This window comes from Tetrao urogallus (genome assembly GCF_951394365.1).
Source record: "Tetrao urogallus genome assembly, chromosome: Z".
NCBI classification, from domain to species: Eukaryota; Metazoa; Chordata; class Aves; order Galliformes; family Phasianidae; genus Tetrao; species Tetrao urogallus.
The window spans coordinates 41,162,754-41,187,428 of NC_136816.1; the positions used below are offsets into that span (position 1 = coordinate 41,162,754).

The window sequence follows — 24,675 nt, forward strand, 5'->3', positions numbered from 1 at the left end:
ACCACTCAAAGCATGCTCAATGTAGTAATTTTAGCTAGCTGTTGTTTGAACCTGTCTGGCAATTTGTTAGTATTAATGGCTGGGGTATGCCTGAAGCTAGGGTACAACACATGCCATCCTTCTTGCCTCATTTTTGTATAGAGTCAGAACAGTGGAGCCCACCAGTTATTGTACCAAGGTAAAAGATTTTTCATAAATATCACAGCCAAGTACTTAAAGCTGGCTTCTTATGTCAGGAGAAGCTTGGTACTGCAGCCTGCTTTCATCTAAAATTAATGCTGTTCATTTGTGGCACTTCTTTCAATGAAGATGGTAATTACAGGAAAAAATGAGACAGTGACCAATGTGAGCAAATCATAGGCAGGAATCTATAAAATACCCACAAGGCCTACTATCTGTCCTGTAGGGTGCACAAAGTGGATGTGAATTGTAAAAGCTATAATTCTGCATGGCCCTGCTAGAAATGAACTTCTGTCTTTATTTACTGTTTCTGACCATATTTTTCATCAAGGAAATGTTTGACTGTTGGAGTGGCAAACAAATATCTTCTTAAAGCTTTAAAACTAATGGTTATTATACCACAATTTTGTTATTCTAATCTCTATGGCCCTCAGAGTTGTTAATATTACTTAAATACATCTTCATGTTTTGGTTTACAGCTGTTCTTCAGGTGTCGGTTATGTCTGACACAGTACATGGGAGTGTGTGCTTAAATATAATGTTTCACCTGTGCAATAAGGAAGCAAACTACTTGAAATAAATGGTTTAATCCATTTATGTCAGCTGTAGACAAGTTGCCTGACAAGTAGGAGATAAACATAATTTAGAACTTACAAACTCCTGCTCTGGCTTGCTGTAATTTTGTATATCTCATTATGCTGACATTACCAGAAGAATTTAGTTGTAAAGTGCATTGAAGGAGACTTATACACTCACATCTATTTGTGAATAATGAGTGTATTAGGGAATAGTAGCAAAACAGGTACTGAGATCATACAGGGAAGAAATCCTTGTTAATGAATTTGTCTTGATAATGCGGATGTTGTTGTTGCAATTTTTATTATAAAATGCACATTAATATTTTGTACATGGTTTCTGGAAGGCATGTTTTGTTTAAAGCGCATTAGGCAATGTGCTTCTCACTATTCCTACAGGTTTTTGAAGTGTTTTTGTTTTTAATATAGCTGCAGCTGGGTGTATAAATAGTCCCCTATCAGGGGAAATTAGATGGCTATATAGTGTAGATGAACACCTGAGATTTGCATATTACTGTAAGTCAGTACTTGTGCAGTGGCAGATCTATGCGCGTATACATATGCTTCCGCAGCATTTATTTTGAAATTGCATGAAAAATTGCTTCAGGGAATCTGGTCTATGTTTAGCAAATGCATTTGCAGATACCTAAGATTCAAGCTCTCACTTATTGGTAAGATCTTTCATTCTGACATAGTATCATGAACTCTGTATTGTTCTACGCAATAGATGAGACGTGCTTGTTCTGTGAGCACTGAACTTGCTGAAATTTACCTGTCTTATTTTTTTCTTCACTTCTCCCAGACCTTATAGTTCTCCTGAGATGAGACTGTATACCAGTGGCTGCTTCTCATTGCACTGCAATGATGATATTCTCTGAAACTGTTTTCTCAGTGCAGGAACTAATTTTTCACAGGATCTGTACTAATCTGTAGGGTCTCACTTATTATTGAGAAAGTACTGAAGTTGGATCACCTATTCAAACCAGATAGCAGAGAGGAAGGATTTATGTGATTGACCCTTGGCTGTCTCAGATCACCTCCTCATCTCATAGGTGCCTTAATGTAGCTTCCAGGAGGATCTGCTCCATGATGTTCCCAGGCATAGACACAAGGTTCACCAGCCCGTGGTTCCTCAGGTCTTCATTTCTTCACAAAAAAGGCCCTTCATAAAGACAGGAGTGATATTTCCCTTTTTTTATTCACCTGACAGCCAAGATGTATCAAGTTTTTCTTTTTCTTCCCCACTACAGTATTTACTTTTCTGTTACTTTTTGCTCTGTATCTCCTGTGGTAGCAGTTAGGTGAACCACCTCTCTCTTTTCCACCCACTGAACTGGGTGGTTGTTAGCTGCTGGCTAACTTACAGTGCTGTTGCAGGAGCCTTGGTTGCCAACCAGGTGGTTATGCCAGTGGGTCCTGATTCAGGCTGCACAGACATGTTGCTCTTGCTAGTATGTATATTAAGTGTTCTACAAGAAAGGTGAGGATAATGTACTAGCTTACACTTTAGTTGTAGTAATTGTATATGCAATATAATACAGTTTTACCATTACCTGTTCTTCGTTGTTTTTTTTTTTTCTTTTCCATGGGGGTAGGGGAGAGGGATGGGAATTTTCAAGCGCAAGACTGTAGAATTTTCTGCCCATCTTTCAGTTTAGGAAGACACTCAATCACTTGCGTGTGCTAAGCATTTTGCCACCCAAGTTACACCAATGTCTGCAATTATAACAGACTTTGTTTTCAGAACTGTGATGTCAAACTGATTTGCTAACACTTGTGTGAGTATGAAAGAAGAGCGATTTGAGGGAGAGAATAAAAAAAATTTTGTGCTGACAGTATGGTCTGCACCAATAAAATTCTTAGGAAGACATTGCTGTGACTTTTGTTTATTTCTTAAATAAAGTGGAAGGTGATTTCTGGTATGCCATGCAATGGAGCCTGAAATCTCTGAACGAAATAATGTATTATTACAGTTTATAAATATCTGATGTTTAATAATTTTCATATTTTGTGAGTGGCTTTCAGTGTCCCGTGTTTATATCTGCATGGGCAATCAAACAATGTCACACTTGAGGCTTTTTCCTCAAGTCATCTTCTGAATCTAAAGAAGCAAGGAAGGCTATTGCCCTAGCTGAAATGTTGTCAGTATATATTACCATAATCTCTAACTATCCTTAGGTAGGGCTGCTATGTTTACGTTTTCAAATGCTGGTAAGCTCTCATAAGGAAAAACATCAGTATGAAGTAATTTTTCTTGGAGATTCTAAGATAAAATGCTTAATTTATAACTTAAAAGCCTTTTCTGTTTGAATTCACCTCCCAGTTTTGACATGTTATCTTAATATTTTCTTCAAAATCTTTTCAAATCTCACCTTATAAATAACAGGTCCTCTCTTCTTTTTAAGAGAGACAAAATAAGTTCTGGGGTTTTTTTTTTTGTTTGTTTGTTTTCAAGAGAACTGTGTTGAAAGCAAGTCAGAAAAGATTATTCTTCCTTTGCTTTTTTTACTGCTTCTCCCTTTCCATCAATTGCGTGGAGAAAACTGAGTCGCCTTAGACAGCTGCAGTAGGTTAGCAAGCACTTGGAGTCTCCCTTATTCTTGAATTTCCTGCGTGGGGTTAGTGCCAGCAAAACAGGAGGGGAATGGTGAGGTAGCTTTACTTTGCTTAAATTTACTTTGTGATTTACTAAGCTTGCATTTCCTCAGAAGGCTGATGTACTGATAGTACTCTGGAGAATCTGTTGGCAGTTTTTTTCCTGGATAATTTTTTTTTCTGAGAGGCCTCGTGATAGCAAGTCCACCAGGAGTTGATATCCCTTGGTTCTTGTGTTCCAAGAGACTGAAGAAACTGAAAGATGTGTGTGTGTATATGTGAGTAATTTTGTAGTGATGCTTTCATGGAAGTGTTGCTGCAGACTGTTTGTTCACATTGTGTTTTTAAACATTTTGTGTTAAATACAGGCTTTTTCTCTGTTTCAGTGTGCAAGGATCCACCCTACAAAGTTGAAGAATCTGGTTATGCTGGTTTCATTTTGCCAATTGAGGTCTACTTCAAAAATAAGGTATGGAATTGCATATTTGTTCATTTAAAAGCTTAAAAAAAAAAAAAACAACCTAGCAACAACAAAACAATCAAAGAGAGAAGTAAAACTCAATGTATACACATATTCAAACATACATATTTTGATTCATAAATACTGAATGTAGGCTTAAAGATACATTTCAAAGTGTTGTTCCATAATTCACGGTCACTGTAACTTTTATACATGTCTGACTGTATTTTGTAGATAACTCTCTGAAGTTAGGATTACTTGATGAAGTACAGAAGCTGAATTATTCAGTAATTAGAAGAATAACTACTTCTACTGAGAAGTAGACAGGCTTTAAAGCCAGGAAGCTCGAGAGCCACTTAAAAAACTTGGGGAGAGGAAGCTGATCTTGATCATATTGAATCATAATGAACCCATTGTTTCATTTTAAATATTGCTGATCTTTATAATTTCTTCTTTTTTGGTCTTTCATGAAGAACCTTTTTTATACTGCCACCTCAGTCTGAAAAAAAATATATTCTCTTAGAGTGAATGTGAACATTGGTTCTACTCAACATTACTGGGGGCGTAAATTGGAATCTAGTGCTATTCTAAAATGTATGCATTATTGTGATATCTCAAATTTAGTGTGAAAGTAAATACTGTGTTTACTTTGCAGTCTTCCGGTAGCAAATACAGAGATTTCTTTTAATGCACCTAGTAGGTTCTGTATTGCAAATAAATAACTTGTTTGGATAAGAACTGGACGTGGGTAGAATTTAAAGAAGAAGCTCTAATAATTTTGTGGATTTAATGCACAGAATTTTAATAGTTTCAATATTTTGGATTCCTTCTGTGCTTTGAAAAATAGACCTGTTGTTTTACTTCATGCATGCTTCAAAGATACATGCATACATATTTTTTTAATTCCAAGATGTCATATAACACTGTTTTAATAAAGTCAGTATTTCACCTTCCTTAAAATGCCAACTGCTTTGTTTGAAAAGCTTAAAAACAAATGAAAATGAGTAACAAGTCTTCTGCTGAAAATGAGCACACTTAAAATTCAGTGTAGAGTACAACTTGGTTAACTCTGTTTGCCTTCAGTTCCATTATTCTTCTGCCTTTCATAGAAACTCTGTTGAAGTGTGAGGTGTGGATAATTCTACTGAGGCACTTTCTAAATAAAGATTTAGAAATTAATTCTGAAATGTTCCCTGTATCAATCTGTGAAGAGAAGGGCTCAGTCTACCACATTTGCTGTTGGAAAGGGAAACGGAACTGCTTCATTGAGTTAGCTGGCTTCGTTGGCATGCTTTTTAACTCAGCTATTAAGAGGTCATCCCATAACCAGGCAGACCCGTAACGTCAGAAGGCAGTGATTCACTGAAGCATCTCTACAGAAGCCTTCCCCCCCGACATTTCTTTTTCTGTTTTCCACTCAGTTTTGGCTGCCTTTGACTGCAAGTCTCAGGAGTTCTCCAGCAGGAGTTGTGGCTTAGACTGAAATCAAGAGGGCATCAGTGATTACAACTCACCTCACCCTCAAGCAGCATGTGGAATTAGGAAGTTTGCAACATCCCCCACCCCTATTTCCTATTTCCTGGGCTCAGTGCAGTATGATGGAGGAGTGGCACAAAAGTTGAACTGGCATTCCTGAGGCAAATTACTGCTTTCTCCTGGTTCAGTTACTCTTCCTCCTCTAAGCCACTTCACAGGTATTCCAGTACAGAAAAAGAGGAGCTAGAAGGAGGAAGAGGAGACAGACCATCATCACTTACTCAAGGTAGATAACCTTTCCATTTCTGGTTCAGAAAGAACCCTAATGAAGAGAGAATGCAGTGGTGCAGGATGCCACTTGGATCATGGAGAATGATACTGTTCTCCTTCCCAGGACAAAGCAGAAATTGGTAGGAAATCTAATAGGCATTTTAACTTGACAAAAAAATGTTCCACATGTTTAAAGATTATGGAAATAACAAGCATCCCCTTCCACAAATATAATAAACCTCAAGATGTAGTTGATAGCCACTGAGACAAATTCCTTGGAAGAAGGCTTTAGATTGAAAGACTTCTACTCTGGAAATTACTGTCAACTTAGGATAAGGCTCATAAACTGCAGTATATTCTGCTTTCACTGTCAGGACTTCACTGGTTTGAATTAATGGCAGTGGCACAGGGAATGATATATTTAGTGAAACTCTGCTTTGAAATTATTACTTCAACAAACTTTCCACAGATTTCTTTGAAGACTCCAGTTTATGATTTTTGTAACTTCTATGACAAAGCTGCCAATACGGATTGCCTATAGCAATGTCACAGTTTTCTGTGGTGCAGTCTTCCTTTTTTTATGCAAGAAATCATGTGTTCATCTTTAATAAGAAATATCTTCATCCATGATTGCCTTTGAATACTGTCTATCAAGAAAATAGTCTCAGCCATCAAAAAATAAGCTATTGCAAGCTTTTTGTCTCAGCTTCTTTGTTGTCTTTGTTCCATGTTTGAAGACAAGATGCTGAGGAGATCCCTTGGCTGTATTTGAAAACCTGAGACTTTTACACTTCCTATTCTTCATATCCATAATGTCCTGAATCAAAGCTGAACATGTTAATGTGATGGGTTTTTTTGAGCACTGGGGATGTCTGTCACTGAACAGAACACAGATCAGATGCATTGTTGTTTATAGGCTGAAATTTTGCTGCATCTCTTCCTTCTCCTCCCTTGTGTTTTTGTTTTTTTTTTTTTTTTTCCTAGAGGATTTGCCCTTTTACTTGTGTTCTGCTTTAAGACTGTCATTGGTTTGGTGCCTTCTTTGGTACATCTGCACCTTTGAAGAAAGGGCTTCTTGCTATTGCTTTAGAAGAGCACTTAAGTTTTATACAGTGCCTAGAACACATTTGTGTAAATGTGTTGCACAAAACATACTCAATGTCTCTGGTATTAGCAATTTAAATTTATATGGTTACAGTAATGTCCTTTTCCAGCTGAGGATTCCTTAGAATAGCAGAGCACTGATTATGTCCAAGATAAATTTGCCTTTCCTGTTCTTTTTCTCTCCACATTGGTACAGGGAACATTTGTCTTTTTTTCATTATAGTGGCAAAGAATTTTAAATGCTTGGAAGCTGTGGTGGAATACTTGAAATCTTGCTGCCCAATTCAGTTCAAGGAAATGAAGTTCCATTAATAAATAAACATAAACCTTACTTAGGAGTCAAATATTATTTGCTGCAGCAGCTTCAATCTTACCCTTATTTTACAATTATTTTGAATTTGTGGAGGAAATTGTATCCAACGATTTACTGCAGCATCTTCTGTATTACCTACAGCTCAAATGATTGTGTTGGTGACTGAGCTACCTTGTGGCAGCTGAATCGTGATATTTGGCTTTGTGTATGTCTTTAGCCTATGCCAGACATCACCTTCAAAGAAGCCTTGTCAAGACAGCTTGAAGTTCATGCATATTCCCATGTATTATGATGGGCTGATAGGACCTTCTTTAATTTTCTGTAGTCCAGCTGATGTTCGGTAAATTCTATCATGTATCTCAGAGCACAGAGGATGGTTAAAAATGATGTAATTTTGATATACAGACTGATGTAGCCCATATTTTAGTTTTGGCGTTAGAACTTTTTATCTGGTTATTTTCAACCCTCAGGAAGAACCTAAGAAAGTTCGATTTGACTATGACTTATTCCTGCATCTTGAAGGCCATCCACCTGTAAATCACCTCCGCTGTGAAAAGCTCACATTCAACAACCCGACAGAAGAATTCAGAAGAAAGCTACTAAAGGCAGGAGGGGTGAGTCCTGCACCCACGTCAAAAACAGTCACAAAGATGTTGCTGCTCATTGCTGGTGCATGATTACTGTGATAAAGGTTGGCCAGGCAGTGAAACTAAGTGAAGTGTTCTTGTGATTAATGTAGTAGATACCTATTAACAAGGAAATGATTCATGTTTACTTCTATGAAAGCAGAACTTAAGCCTTAAATATGAAGCATTACTTGCTTGCCACTCCAGAGATGAAGTATAGCAGAGTTGTTGTGATTAAAGTTATGCAAAAAGAACATAAAATGTCTCTCTTTTAAAAGGTAGATTCTACATAAAGCAAAATGAATTCAGTAGTAGTAGAGCAAGTTAGAAAGTAATTATAAATAAACACACTGGAATTTATATAATGTACGAATACTCTGAGCCAGAAAATGTACTAAATCTTCACATATTTGTAGAATTAATGGGTACAAAAAATCCTGAAGTTAGGCTTTTTGTAAGGTGTAGAGGGTTAGAACTTCAGGAATATGTCAGGAATGTTTTGCCTGTTGCTGGAAATCACTCCAAGTTTCATGTAATAGCAGAACCACTTATTCTGGCTGAATCAACAGTCCTCAATCTGCTGGGGTTCAAGCAGGTCTGCTTAGGGCTTCTTCAGCCAGCTGGGGCGTGAAACCCCCCAGACTGGAGCCTTGGCTTCATGACCAGGCAATCCTATGATTCCTGTTTGTCAAAAGGCTTCTCATCTTCAGCTTGAGCCTCTTGTGTCTCAGCTTGTGTTTCTGCCTCTCACCTTCCCACCTCACACTATGTGTAGAGTCTGGCTGCCTCTCCTACGTTCCCTGGTGCTGGGGCTGCTGCTGGGTATCCTTGAAGCTACCCCTTCTCATGGCTGAATCAATCTTGCTCCATAACTTTGTCTCACAGGGCAAAACCCCCAGACCCTCCCTCACTGGTTCTGGAGCTGTGTCCTGGTCCAACAACTCCAGGCATTGCTACATAGGTGCACAGTTGGCTCCAGCTCAGCTATATGTCACCAGTGCCCCAGCTTCCTGTACAGGACTAAGGGGCTGCAGGTCTCAGAGTTTGTCCTGATGGTGTTTCATGAGAATTCTGTTAATCTGTTCCTCCAGCCTGTCTGGGTCCTTCTTGGTTGCAGTCCTGCTCTTGAGTGTCATTTGCTTCACTTCCTCAGTAAGCTCATAGGATAAGCAAATCAGTATTTTGTGGTTCTACGTTAGGCCAATATCTGTGCTTTTGACTAGTCATAACACAAATGGTTAGCCTTATCTGGTAAGATTATATAAAAGTAGATTGGGGAGTGGTGATAGGAGGGAGCTGATTTGCGAATAATCTCTTTGAATAGTATCTGTGAAAATAAAGTGAAAATAAGTAGCAGGCATAGTCTGAAAGACCTTGTTATCTTCATGGAGAAGAGAACTGTTAAGTCTGTAGTGGTATTGAAGTAGAAGCGTGAGCTGTGTTTTGTGTTTGCATTTGTTAGGTGCAAGAGGGTATCCATGTCTGGACAGTGTATTGGCTTTTTAGTGTGTTTCCAAATAAAACATCAAGATTGTATTCTGGAAAGCTTCATGAGCAGCTGCTTTAATATTAATCATATCAGGTCAGTTGTTAATAAACAAGTTTTACCCACAAGTGTAATAAATCTTAATGTATGCTGGTAGGAACTTCGGGAGGATGTAGTGGGTAGAGAGAAAGAAAGAAAGAAAGAAAAAACATTAAGTGACCTTTCATTATTCATTTTCTGCACCTTCTATTTTTAGGTTTCATGAATTAATAAAAACAAAAATGCTACTTCATTGTAAGCAATGAAATATGGGATGTTTCAATGAAATTGTTTCCTTGAATGCTCACATTGTCTTTTGTCTTCTGGAGGAAGAAAACTGTGTGGTTTTTTTTTTCTTTTTTCATATTTCCCAGTTTTCTTCCATGAAATGAGTCCCTTTTTCTTGAGTCTGTCAGTCTTTCAGGCTTCCGTTTCCAGATTTTCTGACCTACGAGTATGTCCAGCTAACTCAGGAGAGATGATCTAATAACATTGTCTCAATGTTAGAAGTCTTTATGAAGGGCTCTTGAATCGCCCAATGTTGAAAGGCCCATAATACTTCTATTAAATTGAAATAGTGATCATCATTTTTCTTTGGCTTCTGTTGATGTCACAGAAAGCTGATTCTCACCTCCAAGTGTAGTTAGAATAGACCACTGAATTAATCCATGAAACTCTAACTTAGTTGTAACTGCAGCACGCTAGGCTAACCAGGACACTTATGATATTAGCAGGGAAGTTATTCTCGGTTAATGATAACCTTCAGTTCGAAGTAGATTTTGTATGTTGAAAGCCACTGAGCCTGTATATAGACAAAGTGTGACTTAATGATTTAATGTTGTTAGCAGTGTTTATTCTATTGCTATTTTGGATTGCACATCTTTCACTTTCAGAAAAAAAATGAAAATGCTACCTAATCTGTTTATTCAGATAATAGAAGCTAATTAATTTTGAAGATAACTGAGTAATATTTAAATTAGATTTTGTCTCTGAAAAGCTTAGGCTTGTTCAAGCATCACTTCAGTGCTATGCAGTTTTTGAATCTTGCAGGAAAAGGTAGTGAAACTATTGTCAATTCAAGTTAAGACAGCAGTTTAATGTGTCTTTGTCTCTCTGCCGTAAATGATGCTTGTACTGTGAAATGCTATTGCCTTTTTGGTAAGAGAATCAAAATCAGTAATTTACTCCTTCAAAAGTATTATGGAATTGGAATTCCATAATTCCAAAAGCTTGGAATTCCTTTCATAAAAGGAAAGTTCGTAACATTACTGCAAACTCACATGGTTAGTGATGATATGGTTTGAGGTATCAGACTCAGAGTATTCAGGAAGAGGTCGTGTTTAGAGTACCAATGATTCTTTTTAGCAACAAAAGTGTTGCTATTGTCTGTTTTCTTTAAAATGATTTTGGAAATACAAGTAGCTTCATCAAGATTACTCTCCTTAAAGACAGTTGATCTATTAGTGAGGCCAGAAGGAGGAAAAATATTGAGAGGGGTGGAGTTTTTAGGAAAAACTATCAGAGTAGAAATTTTGGTTTTGAGATTAAAAAAAAAACCAAAACACTACTTTCTGTTTTATTTCTGGAAGCTTTGTGTTTTCACTGTTTAAATTTAAGAAATATTTCCAGATGCTTCATAAATCTACGTAATACATGCTTTAACACATGATGAAATCATGAGGATTTCGCTCTTCTTCCTGCTCCCTTTTTTTCTTTCAATCCTTCAATGTCAGAATAGTTGGCTTTTACCTGGAGCCGGCTTTAGATAATCCCTGCCCTAAGCAGTATTATATTTTTAAGCTTGTACGTTTCATAATTAGGTAATTGAATTTTCTTAAATGATATGTTAATTTAGTTTTGGGCAGATAACTTAAAAGAATTCAAAGAAGTTTTCTGTTCCTTTAGGCTGTGGGTTTCTTTTAATGCTAATATTACTTTCTTGTATAGAAACAGTTGTTCAGAGCAATTGTTTTCGTTGTTACTCTTAGTGCTTTCAGTACTGAATGAATTTATTCTTCACTGTAAAATGATGTGGGGTGGCAGCAGCCCAGGACCACACAAAGAAATCTGTTTATTCCATATGCCAGACAAGTATAATTGTGTCTTTATTGCTGCAGAAATGCAGTAGTAATGGGTCATTTTGCCTGGAATTCTAATAGATAATCTCAGATTTGACTAAAAGTACAATTTAAATTTTTCAGCAGCTCAGTGTGGGGAAATTTTTCTACCTATTCAGAAGCTACTTCGTGGAGATGTTGATAAATTATCAGCTCATTAGATGAAACCACAGGTAGCTAGGTGTAGACTCCACGGAGACAGGATTATTCCAGCGTTGATGGCCTCCCTGCATTAAGGAAAATAAAAAGTAGAAGACAAACAAGCTTTTTGGTAGTGCTCCATTCCCCTGCAGGAGCTCTGATGTGCCTTAACATAGTCTTATTGTGGAACAACTGTGGCAGCTCAGACAGTTTCTAACACAGTGATTGTATAGAATGGTGGACTGTGATTCCTGCATATCAGAGGGAGACAGTATGTGTGTTTTTAGAAATTTTCAGTAATAGAAGACTTTGAGACTGTTCCTCTTGCTTTCTCTGCTGAGATCTGAAAAGCAGTGTTTAGTGTTCTGAAAGCAGGTTTTTCTTGTTGGTTATGTGGGTACTCCAAGATGTTCTTCTTGTTGGTAGATGACACTACTGTCTTTGGCAAGTCAGTTTTTATAAGGCAACTTGAGAATCAGTTTTAAGTAGGTTTCTGTACAGGTATTACAATTTTATAGTGTTTGCCAGAAAAGAGTCGACAAAAAATGGCTCACAGTTTGATATAGAATGGTTTAGGTTGGAAGGGACCTTTAAAGATCATCTAGTTCATATCTCCCTGCCATACATGGGGAGAACTTCTGTTAGATCGGCTTCCTTAGAGCCCCATCCAAACTGACTTCCCCAGAGCCTTCTCCAGGCTGAACAGTTCCAGTTTTTTCTGCCTTTCCTCATACCAGAGGTTCTTCAGCCCTCTGATCGTAATCTGGTTGTCCTCTAGACGCACTCCAACAGCTCTGCACCTTTCTTGTGCTGGGTGCCCCAGAGCTGGCTGGCTGCAAGTGGGGCCCTGCAAGAACAGAGCAGAGAGAAAATATTGGTCACTATTATCTTGAAGCAACCCAATGTATGACTGGCTCTCTAGATAACAAGCCCACACAGCCAGCTCATAGTTTTTCATCCATAAGTATCCCTGAGTCCTACTGTGCAGGTCTGCTCTTAATGCACTAATCACACTGTATTCAACCTTAGAAATGCCCCATCTGAGCTGAGCTTTTTGACCGGTCATGGTCCTTCTGAATGGCGTCTCTTCCTTCTGTTGTTATTTTTGCACTACTCGGCTCGATGTTGTCCACAAACTTGCTAAGCTTACACTCCATTCCATTGTCTGCATCACTGACAAAGATGTTAAACAGAACCAGTCCCTGTACAGACCCCAGAGTGACTTGACTTGTCCCTCGTCTGCGTGCGGACATTAAGTTGTTTACTGCCAGCCTCTGCTTTCAGCCATCGAGGTAATTGTACACTGAATAGTGAATCCATCAGTATCAGTTCAAGACATGGATGTTGTATGGGTTTGTGTCAGAGGCCTTAGAGAAGTACAATGGATCATATATGTTCTTTTTGCCCTGAACACTGAAGTATTTACTCTGTCATGGAAGGCCACTAGATTTTCATAAATGATCTGACTGGTGGAATTGAAAGCACTGTGACCAAGTTTACTGATAATGCTTAAGTGGATGGACATGTCAGAAGTGAAAACTGTCTTATAGAGAGACTGGGACAGGCTGAACAATGTATCAGTAGAGCACTGCTATACTAACAGAGGCAAATTCAATTCTATGCTGCACCAGCAGCAGCATTGCTAGCAGAGATATGATCATACCACTGTACTCAGTACTTGTCAGGATTCACAGGGACTGTGGTATAGTTCTAGTTCCTGTTCTAGTCCACACAATTCAAAAAGGACATGGGCAGATTGGAGAGGGCCAGATGAAGGGATGTGATGATCAAAAGACTGGAGAGCCTGTACAATGAGAAAAGACTGAAGAATGTAGGTCTTCTTACTATGGAATGCTTGGGAGCCTTTTCAAAGGTGGCTAAAAGAATACAGAGGTCTCTCTCTCCACAAGCCACATGGAGAAGACAAGGTTGCAATGGCAGAAGTTTTGTCTTGATATAACTTTTTTTACAGTAAGAACAATCACTGGAACATCCGACTCAGAGACATGATTGAACAGGCTGCTAGATAATCTTATTTAGGCTCCCTTTCTCCATAGAAGGTTGAACCTGATGATCTTTTGAGGTCCTCTCCAGCATGAACTGTTCTCTGATTCTGTGATTATGTAGAGTTAGCTGGTAGAATACAGTTGTTATGTTGTTCAGTGGCATATGGAACTACATAAATAAAATGCATAACAACTTTTCTTTCCATGGCATTCAGTTTTCTGAGGAGGAAATTAGAATAGGTTTAGAGGATGCCTGCAGATCGAGTATTATGGAGACTGGTCACTTCAGGTGTATGAATAAGGTGGAATCATTCCTACTCAAAACCTACTGTGTTTTGGTTTTGGTTTTTTTGGGGGGGTGGGGGGTGGGAAGGGGGCATGGCAAGGATAGAATACATTTTGCCTTTGTCTGGGAAGCAACTCCTGGACAAAGGTGTTTAATTACAAACTCAACATCTGCTGGCTAGTCAAGGCTGTTTGAGCTAGAGACCAGAAAGTATTGCCAGCAGATCAGTTTGAATAATTACGTATATAGTGCTTCATAACATACAGTTGTACAGAGGAAAAAATAATCATTCTCTAGCATTGGACTATTAAGAAGAATGTTTAAAAATAAATGCATAATGCCATTTTCTATGTGCTTGTGAGGCCAATGAGTGTAAAAGACAGCTTATCTCTTGTACGTGTGCTGTTATGTAGTGGGAGTTAGTCACTATACTAGACAATAGCAGCACAATGTTAAGACTGATTTTCTTGGGAGTTGGTGTCATCCTCTGGCCTTCTGTGCGTGTTAGGAAATAGCTAATCTAGTATTTTTTGTTCTCTCCCTTGAAGATCTTCCATTCTAACTCTCATGTTCTTCTGGAGACTGCAGGGGCCTCCCTGAGAAATAATTACCTGTATATCATCTGTGAGCTTGCTGAGAGTTCCCTGTGGGTCATTAATGAAAACACTAAATAGTTTTGAATCAAGTGTTGATTAAGTTGAAGAATACCAGTAGTCACTGGCCTTCAGCTGGCCTTCACATGTCAGCAGTAGTGTTTGAGTTCAGCAGTCCAGCCAATTCTCCACACCTCATCTCCTTTTTATCCAGTCCATATCTCATAGATCTGGATCTAAGAAGGCTGTGGCAGTTCTCACAAACCTTTGCTGAAAATCAAGATACACAACAGCTGTTGCTTTCCCCACATGCACAAAACCAACCACAGGTAACAGTCACTTCAGTTGTGTTAGTTGGGCGGGAGTAAAGTATGTATGGAAGAAAGGACAGAGAGATAACAGTTATTTCCTACCTCTCACTAGCAGGTGACGTTTAGCCAGATCCAGGACCTTGACATTTGTTGACATTATTTGGGAGGAGAAACATTTTCATAATGGGACCCCCTTCTCCTTTCTCCTTTCCCACTTTGATTTCTGACTGTTCCATCTTACAGCATGTGAGGAAATTGTTTGCTCAGAGGGTGATGACTGGCACAGGCTGCCCAGAGAAGCTGTGGATGTGCCTTGTTTGGAGACATTCATGGCCGGATTGGGTGAGACCCTGGGCAGCCTGATCTGGTGGGTGGCAGCCCTGCCCATGGCAATGGAATTGGAATGTGGATGGTCTTTAAATATCCCTTCCATTCTAAAACATGCTACGATTCTGGTTTTTTTTGTGTGTGTTTTTTGTTTTTTGTTTTTTTTTTTTTGAAGATGCATGATTAAGTAGTGGAACTCGCTGCCACACATTTCAGATCCAGGAAATAAATATGATGGATATAAAGCAGTGAGATGAGGGTATAACAGTTTGTATAATGAACTTCCATGAGGCTGTTAAAAATAACAGTGTGGATTCAGCCTCTGGTGGGGAAATTCTGTGAACTGGTATTTATTGAAAGGAATCCTGAAAGGAGGTAGGAATAACAATGGGAAAAGTGTTAGAGAAAGGAGTAACACTGCAGTTTGTCCTGTATTTGTATATTTCCTCAAACCGTTCCTGTTGAGCACATCAAAGACATGCTGTGAACTAAGTTAGACCTTTGATCTGCTAGAGTATAGTCAGTATTAAGCTAAATCTCTGAGGCAATAGCAAGGCTATAACTAGAACTTCATGCTTTATGTAATGATGAATTCATGGTGTCATTACATGGCTGGTTAACTTACTCATTTAAAGCTAGGTTCTTGCCTCTATCATCTCACCTTTCTTCACTAACACCCTTACTGGTATCTGATCCCACCAGTTTGTCTGATCCTAATGAGCTGATGATCTTTACAAAGCAGAGCAGTAACTTGTGCAACAATTGAGAAGAGAAATTAATGCTTTTGCTGTCTTATGTCTCCAAACTAATTGTAGAGCATGGCAACACCAGTCCCGGCTGGTCTTGGATTCCTGGCCTAAGCATTGGCTATGGTGCCCTTCTAGGGTAAACTCTTCTCTGAGTTCTGAACTAGCAGGGGATTTACAGTGCAGAAAGCAGGAACTGAGTAAAAAAAACCTCTAAATAGAGTGGATGTAATGGAGACTACTTTTGTTTTGATGACCTTACGTTCTTGATGCAGTTATCTTGCTGTTATATGCTCTCATCCTTTGCTCTTTTTGTGTAGGTTTGGCTTAACGTGGCTATGTACGTACATACAACATATGAACAGTAACCTACTGCAGAAGCTGCTGCAATTCTGACAGCTCATTTATTTCACTTGTTAGTGTTTAAACTATTTCTTTCCTAAGTTAAGCCACAGAGGAAATGCATTTCACTTAAAAATATATATGTTTCTGGAGGCTTTTTGCTCTTTTTTGATGTTTTGTTCACCCAGATCAAACATTTTAGGAGAGCTGTGAAGTTGTTAATGTTGACTTTATTCTTTGAGAGGGGAAAGACCGGTGATTCTCTCTGACTTAGGAAATTTTAATTAGGAACAAATCTGATAGTGATCAGTTTGGAAGGTAGAAGTGTGTATTTTATCACAGGACCCAAGAAATGAAACTTGTAGAAGACTTTCTTGGTGTTTTGTCATCTTTACAGAGCTGACCTGGAATGACAAACTGATTTCTGCCTTCTCACACACATTACTAATCACACAAAATAAAAGTTTAAATCTACAACTGCCTTTTTTTTTTTTTTTTTTTTTGTGTGTGGGGGGGGGGGGGGGGGGGGGGATTTATAATGAACCAGTAGGCTACAGGAGTTAATAATCTGAAAATTTTATGGCTCACCATTTGGAATGTCCAGGTTTTGTTTTCAAAAAACCATATGTGTAGAACTATGACAGATTTGCTGTAGCTGCCTGACCTCAGATGATACTAATGTCCAAGCCCTGTAGATTTCTCTTTAGAGAGTCATCCTGTTTCTAAATATATAATCTGCATGCTGAGGCTGTTAATGATCCAAATAATTCTTTAATACTTGTCTAGAAACTGAGTTATCTGAGGAGTCCATCTATTTTTTTTAAGTGTCAGCTTTTTAAGAATGTGTATTGTACAAATAATAGAAATACAGAAAATATAAGTATTTCAAAACTGAAACTTTTCCTAACTCTAAAAAGAAAATTTGTGCAATTACTGAATTCCAACTTAATGCGGTGAGTCAGAATTCTGTACTTTAGGGAGAAAATGGCAGCTTCCAACTATGGGAGAAAGATCCTTAGCAGCGTTTTTTGTTTCTTTGCTTTTATGTGTGAAGATAGGACAAAACCTCATCTTCCATACTTCGTTTCTGCACAACATACCTATGTATCATTTTCTTGCATGAGTGAGTGAACAGAACTGCTTGTTTCAACAAAATATTTCCTTAAACTCTGTAATAATGGGTAATCTTGTATCTGCTTTTGCTGAAAGATTAATTAGTTTTAATGCAAGTGGTATTCTCTGTGATGAAGTTGGTGGATTTAAAACATTTCATTAAGTGCAATTTAAAGGAGAACAATCTTATTTAACAATCCACTTGATTGGTTTTGTTAGAGAAGATAGAGAAAATGAATTTGTCTCTATCATTATCTGCAGTACAGGCTTATGGTATTGTCCTGGCTTCAGCGGGGATAGATAATTTTCTTTATAGTGGCTAGTTTGATGCTGTGTTTTGGATTTAGGAGAAAACACACTGAGCAGTGCAGCACAGAACCAAGGGTATTTCAGCTTCTCACACTCTCATGCCAGCAAGGAGACTGGAGCTGAGGGGGTGGGTGTGAGGAGCTGGAAGGAAACAAAAACCAAATTGTGACCCAAACTGACCAAAGGTGTCCCATACCAAATGGCATCATATTGAACTATAAACAGGGGGAGTTGGCCAAGGAAGATTGCACTGCTTGGACACTGGCTAGTCATCAGTCAACAAGTGATGAAGAACTGCATTGTGCATTACTTGTTTTGTGTGTTATTCTTATCTATTTAATTTTCCCTTTTTTTTATGTCCTTTTAAGTGGTTTTTATCTCAACCTTTCTACCTTTTTTTTTTTTTTTTTTTTTTTTTTTTTTTTTGTTCTTCATTCTCTCCCTTGTTCCACTGTGCAAGAGTAAGCAAATGACTGTGTGATGCTTGGCTACCTGCTGGCTTACACCACAATAGATATTTATATGCGGCTACACATTTCTTATCACTGATTATTTGTTACTTTTGCCCTTCCTTGTGTTCAGCTGTGCTGAATCCAGCCAAAACCCTAGGTAAGTGGAGGTTACATAGTATTCACAAGGCCAAAAAAGTTCTCTTACTGTGATTCACAATAGCTAGTTGCAGTTGACATTGTCCTGACACCGAGATGGATGCTACTGTTTTCTGCCTTGTTAGTCTTTGAATTTCTGTCTCGTATGTTCTCGTTTACCAATCTGGGAAATGAAAAAGGGAAACGAGATTAAATTTATGTGCCTGTGTGGAATGTTACTTCACAACATTTGCTGAATAGTTGATAATTTAATTTTTTTTTTTAATTACATGAGCCTATGGAAAAGGAAGGAAGGAAGTTTTGACTTAAGTTACCTGCATTATCCTTCTCAGAATTGTAGTTGCAGTGTTGACATATGTCGAAGTTACAGGCAAAAACAAAAAGTAATACTTATTACCTAGGCATGTCCCTTAATATTCTCTAGGCTATCACAACATTTTTTGAACAGTGTTGACTGCAGAAAGATTTATTTTGAGCTTATGTTTAATAAATAAATGAATAAGCAAAGAAATTGAAATCCTGGCTTGAAAAAGCAGTGGATAGTAAATAATAGTCCCTTTTGACTTGTACTGACTGGAGAGTTAAAATATAAAGCATACATATCTATACCCTAGATGTGCTACTGAATGTGCTAACTATAGGGTACTATTCTACGATTGGTTGAATTATCTCTGGTTCCTGAGGTTTACCAGTTTGTACTTAGGAGCCCTTCAAATCAAGACAGGCAGTTAGACCCTCGTTTCAGCAAAAATGTTTGGTCAGCCTTCCAATTTACTGCACACCAGGTAAAGCAGAAGCTTGAAATTAAAAATTGAACATCATAACAACTTTTCCTTTCTCCATCCTTCCCGTGATCCACATTACTCCTTCATTCTTGACACCTCTTTCTCTTCCTCCTCCATGAGCAGTACAAGGGAGAACTTAACAGTTCTCTGTTGCTCCTTCCTCTTCTAAGCTTTTGCCTGATTCGGTGTGGGTTCTGTCCACAGATCATAGTTCAAGAACTGTTCTAGTGAGGGCTCTCCATGTGCTTTAGCCCTTCTAGGTATATCCACCTGAACTGGTATGTGATCTTCTCTGGGTTATGTATGAATATCTCTGGAACTGTTCTTTCCACTGGCTGCAGATAAATATCTTCTCTGACACCTGGAGCATTTTCTCTCCTTGCTTCCTCTCCAGTTTAGGTATTCGCACTGCAGTTTCTTAACATTTGATTTTCTTCATCTCAGCCTTAAATTTTTTCCTGGAGGCATAACTAGCTTTGCTTTGACATTCAGCTATGTCCTGCTGTGAGGCTGGTGGAACTAACTGGAACTCACTCTGTCCAGTATGGGTCTCTTTTCTGAGGTCACCCCTGCCACCACACCTTGCCACCCTTGCCCAATAATCTTCTGTTGTATTTATGTACATATACATATATATATACATATGTATATTCTGTATGTATGTTTGTTTAGTGGAGAGCAAAGACATATACACATTTCTGTATTTCTGTATGGGACATCAGTGGCTTGCAGATCTTTCTAGAGCAGGTAGACTAGACATTCAAGTGTTCTACCAGACATTGCTTGGGACAAGGGGAAGAAGCCTAAGTACACAGTGCCATATAAAAAACTATTAGAAGAAGTTTTGCAGTTTTCTGAGGGTGCATTGTAGTTGTATGAAATTGAAGGATATAATTTATTCATTCAATAGTGGATGGCCGAGTGATTTCATTAACTCATTCCTTGTTGAAAAGAAACAAGGATACTGTTTGCTGTATGAATTTTGTTTTCATACTAAAGTGATTTGTAGGTTACTTAGTTGAGATTGTTGGTAGTTGATTTAACATGCTTTCCTTCTTGTAACAGATTATGGTTATGACAGATGGCACATCGTTCTCTTCAGGGCAGAGCCTGCATCTCCCCAACCTTCCTAGTAACTCCCTATCTTTTTCTGAAGTGAAGAAGAAATCATCTCATGGGCCAAAGGTGAGATTTAATTGGATAGAAAATATTTGAGCCAATAAGGCTTTTCCTGGGAAATAACATGAGAAGAAAGGTGTCTCTAGGTATTTTTTAGATCGTGACATAATCCAGTGATATCAATAGGTAAGAACATTTATTTAGTGTAAACTTACTGTTAGCTGCATCAAAATAATGCAGACCAGGGATGTAAGTGAGAATTGGTGCTAGGGGAAGTATTGCTTTATTAGATTTTGAACAACCACAGGTATTTTCCTCTTTTCCCGGATGGAATACTAATTGTCCGTTGTAGTATTAGGAGATTCAGGGATGGAAATGGGATTTCTGTTTTTAATTACTAGCCTGGGAAACAAGGAAGTGCTTCACATTCATATGTTCAGATGTCACCAGAACCTTGTTTATTGTTTAGAAATATAGTGACTTGTGTTTACAACTTTGTGTTTCAAAGTAGTTTATCTTTCATTAGTATGGGATATTAGCAGATGTTAGTATTTGTATTTGTAGCAGATATTAGTATTTGTATTAATGTATACATATACGGAAATTTCAAAATTGACTTGTTGCTAGAAGTAGCTTGGCACTGTAAGCTTGCCAAAGAGTCTTTGTTTCGGCTTGCTAATCATAGACCCATTCTGTTTATTTGTGATAAAAAATTTCGGTTGTACTGCAGAAGTTTTTCCTCAAACTATTTTGCAATTATTTCATTTTCAGTTTTTTAAATTAGTTTTTTCTCCCAACATTTAAAATAGGTCTACAGGAGGAAAAAAAAAAATAGTGTTTCCATTCACTCTTATTTTCCCCACCAAGTTTGTGTTGCAGGTTACTGGTAGAACATTTTTTACTTTCTGGAACTAGGGATGGGCTCTCCAGACATTTAGCAAGCATTAGAGGTGCTTTTAGAATTAATCCATAACGCACTGTACTTTACTTTTGAGACAATCCTCTTCTTGTCCGCATCTCTTCAGTCAGTTAGGGATGATTATTTTGTTGAAATCTGCAGGGTCAGTTGATGTTTCTGTCCAACGTTTAAGTTTTCTCTTTTTTTCTGTCTTGCAGGACCTCTGAGTTGTCACCCTCTCAGAGATCCATCTCATTGTATAACTACTGAATTTAAAAAATGCAATCAAATGCTCAATATAAACAGTAGTAAATACAAAGAAGGAAAACCTTCTTAGTAGAGGCTTTCTGTTAAACAGCATTTACTACTGAGATGTTGCATGTCAAATCATGTCTGACATAACCAGGCTGGATCCACAGTTACCATTCCGTATAAAGGATAGGCTCTAGCTAAAGTTGAAGAGGGGATCACGGTATGGCACTCAAGCTCTGCCTGAAATATCAGTAGGACGACGTGTTTTACACTGGTCCTGAAGTAATTCTGTTAACAGTATATGATTGATATGATGATCTTTGTTGTGAAATTTAATGATCATAGTTTAGGAAATGTGAACTAATCTTTATGTTCACCTTAAAATGTTTCTTGAAGGCCATATCTGATTCTTAAGCGGTAAAAACTAACCTTTGTCTTGCAAATGCCAAAAGGCAGTAATAACTGCTCATGCTCCACAGCTTTGTAATAGTTTCTTTATCAATTCTTATATGGTCATTTACTGTTTCTTTTTTTCACCCTGCAGTTTAAAGTTTCTGACATGAATCTTGTGTCTGTGTTGTTTATCTCTTTTTTTATCTAAAGTTTTACATCTCGTTTTTGCAGGACCCTACTAAGATTCTGAACATAAATAGCAGTAGCGGCAGTAGTAACAGTTTTTCAAAGCCCCACAAGTTAACAAAGGAGCACAAGGAAAAAACTTCTAAAGACTCAAAAGAACAAAAAAGTGCCTTCAAAGAACCTTCCAGGGAACACAATAAATCTTCCAAAGAATCCTCTAAGAAACCCAAAGAAAATAAACCACTAAAAGATGAAAAAATGGTTCCTAAGATGGCCTTCAAGGAACCTAAATCCATGTCCAAGGAGCCAAAATCTGAAAACACCCCCGTCCTTACCATCACAGGTGGACAGCAAGAAAAGAAGACTCCTACAAAAAGGCCCTCCATTCTGGATTCTGATGAACCTTCTGCAAAAAAGAGAAAAAAAAGTGTGCCAGAGTCACTATTTAAAAGCTTTTCTAATGCTCCATCACTAATTCTTACTTGTTCAGCTGACAAAAAACAAACAAAGGACAGGTCTCAGCTTAAGATGGGGAGAGTCAAAATTGAAAGTGATACACTGGAAAAGAAGACATCTACTCTGCCACCATTTGATGATATTATAGACCCCAATGATTCTGACATGGAGGAAAACATGTCTTCTAAATCTGAAGTAAGAGCTGTTTTGTTTCTTTTCGTATGTATAAAGCATTTCTAGTCTGCGGGATTGTGTGTCATATTTGTATTTTCATTTTTCTTCTCCTTTCTGCTGGCAAATTGTTCCAGCTGAAGGGTGTTGACTACTGGCTGTGAAAACTTACACATATTGTGTTCGAATTGTGTTTCTTAATCAAGTGTATGTAATTTATAAATGTCAGCATTATGACCAATGACCAAAGGGGAGATGGTTATAAGTAGTGTTCTTTTGATCTTGTTCTTTTTTAATTTCATGCTTTTTTTTTTTTTTTAAGTTAGAAGGGAGTTGGTTTGAATACTTATATCTCACATGCTAAGGTTTTTATGGTCAGACACTAGATAATTCAGTGAATTTGGGAAAAGACTGAAGTAATATAGTATTGTTTGTTATTTTTCTGCTAAAAAGGGCAGTTCTGTAAATGATGCCAGCTTACTGGACAAAGAGTTCCTTGAAAGGGGGGAATCTATCCAAAGTTAATAGACTTACTCAACAAGAAAGTTTTTTTTAATGGAGGTTTGCTTTCCTGAAAATATTTCTTCCATGCCTGCTCATCTGTTTCAAGCACAGTATTCTTTTGATGATTAGGATTTAAATCATTCTCCTGGCAGAGTTCAGCTTTAGGAGCATCTTTTATCGATACATGAGTAGAGAAGGAAGAGAATAGGAAGAGAAGGCCTGTTTGGTGTCTTCATTTGTACTTAAGGCTTGAGGCAGTAAGCAGGATGGAGAGAAAATCCGACTAGTTTAGCTTATTCAACAGTTCTTTGATTTTTATTATATTTTTGTGCTTCCATTACTGCCTTCAGATTCATAGCTGTGCTTGCACTCTCTGGAACTACACCTGTGAGGATGTAGCAGTGGTTAGGTTCTTCATAGAAACATGTAGCCGGGAAAGATCTCACATCTGTTGAGTTTCTAAATTGGCATTTTAATGCATGAACAGTTAAGTCATGCAAAGGCTATACAGTTTGGAAGGTGTGTAAAATGATAGGCCCCTCTCTAAAGCACTGTTGAAGTTGTTTTTGTGATCTTCCCTTTAAACCTGAAAACGTTCATACTTAACAGCCTTAGCGTAAATAATATTTAAATGTCTTTAAAATAGAATATTTAGCTTTTTATGAGTCATGGCAATATCCTATGACTCACTACCTACTCTTGATGTAGCCAGCCAATCAGAACCGAGTTTGATTTTAGACTTCCTATTTACTCAGGTACATAAGACCTTCACATTCTACATAAGACCTTCAATATTCTTCACCCAGGAAGGAATTAAGAAAAGCAACTGCAGTATAACTGGAATCTTACACATGCAGACGTTGCAGATGTGTGTGCTGAATAGCAGCTTGCAGATGATTTAATTGTTAATGTGTGTTGCCATCTTTGTATTGCAACCTCCTGCCTTTTATCAATGTTATAACATTCACACTCTTGTCTTTTTCATAGATTACACAAATCCTCTTGTCCTGATGTTTGTCATCCAACTGGAATGCTGTCACTGCAGGACATGAGGGGTGCCTTAATTCTGTACTAAAGCAGATTTTGAGTTTTCTAGTTTTTCACACCTCTCTTATTGAAAAAGTAAAGTACTAAATTCCACTCAGAGAGAAGAATCTACAGATATGGGCTCTGGTTTATATTAATATTGACATCCTGAATCATGGAACAGTTGGCTCTTCAGTGGGAGGGCAAGTATGGTCCATGTCATTGTATGGGTGAAAACAGCTTTGGGAACATGCTTACCGAAAAATCAAGATGACTATGGCTCTGGTCAGTGATTAGATAATATTTAGAATACCAGTAATATATTTATTTATAGGAAATATATCTAAAAATCCTGGCAAAGTACCTGAAGGTACCTGTGGATTCACACTTTTATGGGAGAGCTGGTAAGTGTGGTTAACTAATATCCACAGAATTTCATAAAGTCCTTCTACGTTTTGTTAGTTTTAACCAAGGAGCACCATAAGAGGCATTTGAGCAATGTTATAATGTAATAGAGGTAATTATGTGATGGGAAAATATGAACTTTTATTGTGTTGGTGGGTTTCTAAGTATTTCAGAGAAAAAAAAAATACAGCTAACTCAACAAATGATATATGCTATAAACAAGGTAATATGGAAAAAAGATTGAAAAGTTGCAATGTTTATTAGAGAGTTTTACTATGTCAGTAGTTACAGTCTGTTTGTGCATTGTGATATTAACTATTTTAGTTGCCCGGAGCTGGGATGATGTGTCTTCAGTGGCATGCTCTGACATAATAGCATGTTATAAAATTCATTCCAATCTTATTTACTTAACTGATGTAATCACAAGACCTTTCAGTTTTTCTGCTGTGACCTTGGG

General features: G+C 37.8%; 1 protein-coding gene across 1 annotated transcript in view; it reads left to right on the forward strand.

Moving 5' to 3' along the window:
- Nucleotides 1-24,675, forward strand: part of MLLT3 (MLLT3 super elongation complex subunit) — a gene marked incomplete at both ends in the record, with an annotated part of 103,295 nt that overhangs the window by 51,803 nt on the left and 26,817 nt on the right. The window contains 4 exons of the mRNA XM_079548264.1: nucleotides 3,737-3,819; nucleotides 7,444-7,587; nucleotides 19,874-19,993; nucleotides 21,702-22,307. Coding sequence (XP_079404390.1) covers nucleotides 3,737-3,819; nucleotides 7,444-7,587; nucleotides 19,874-19,993; nucleotides 21,702-22,307 — 953 coding nt within the window. The remainder of the gene's footprint in view (nucleotides 1-3,736; nucleotides 3,820-7,443; nucleotides 7,588-19,873; nucleotides 19,994-21,701; nucleotides 22,308-24,675) is intronic.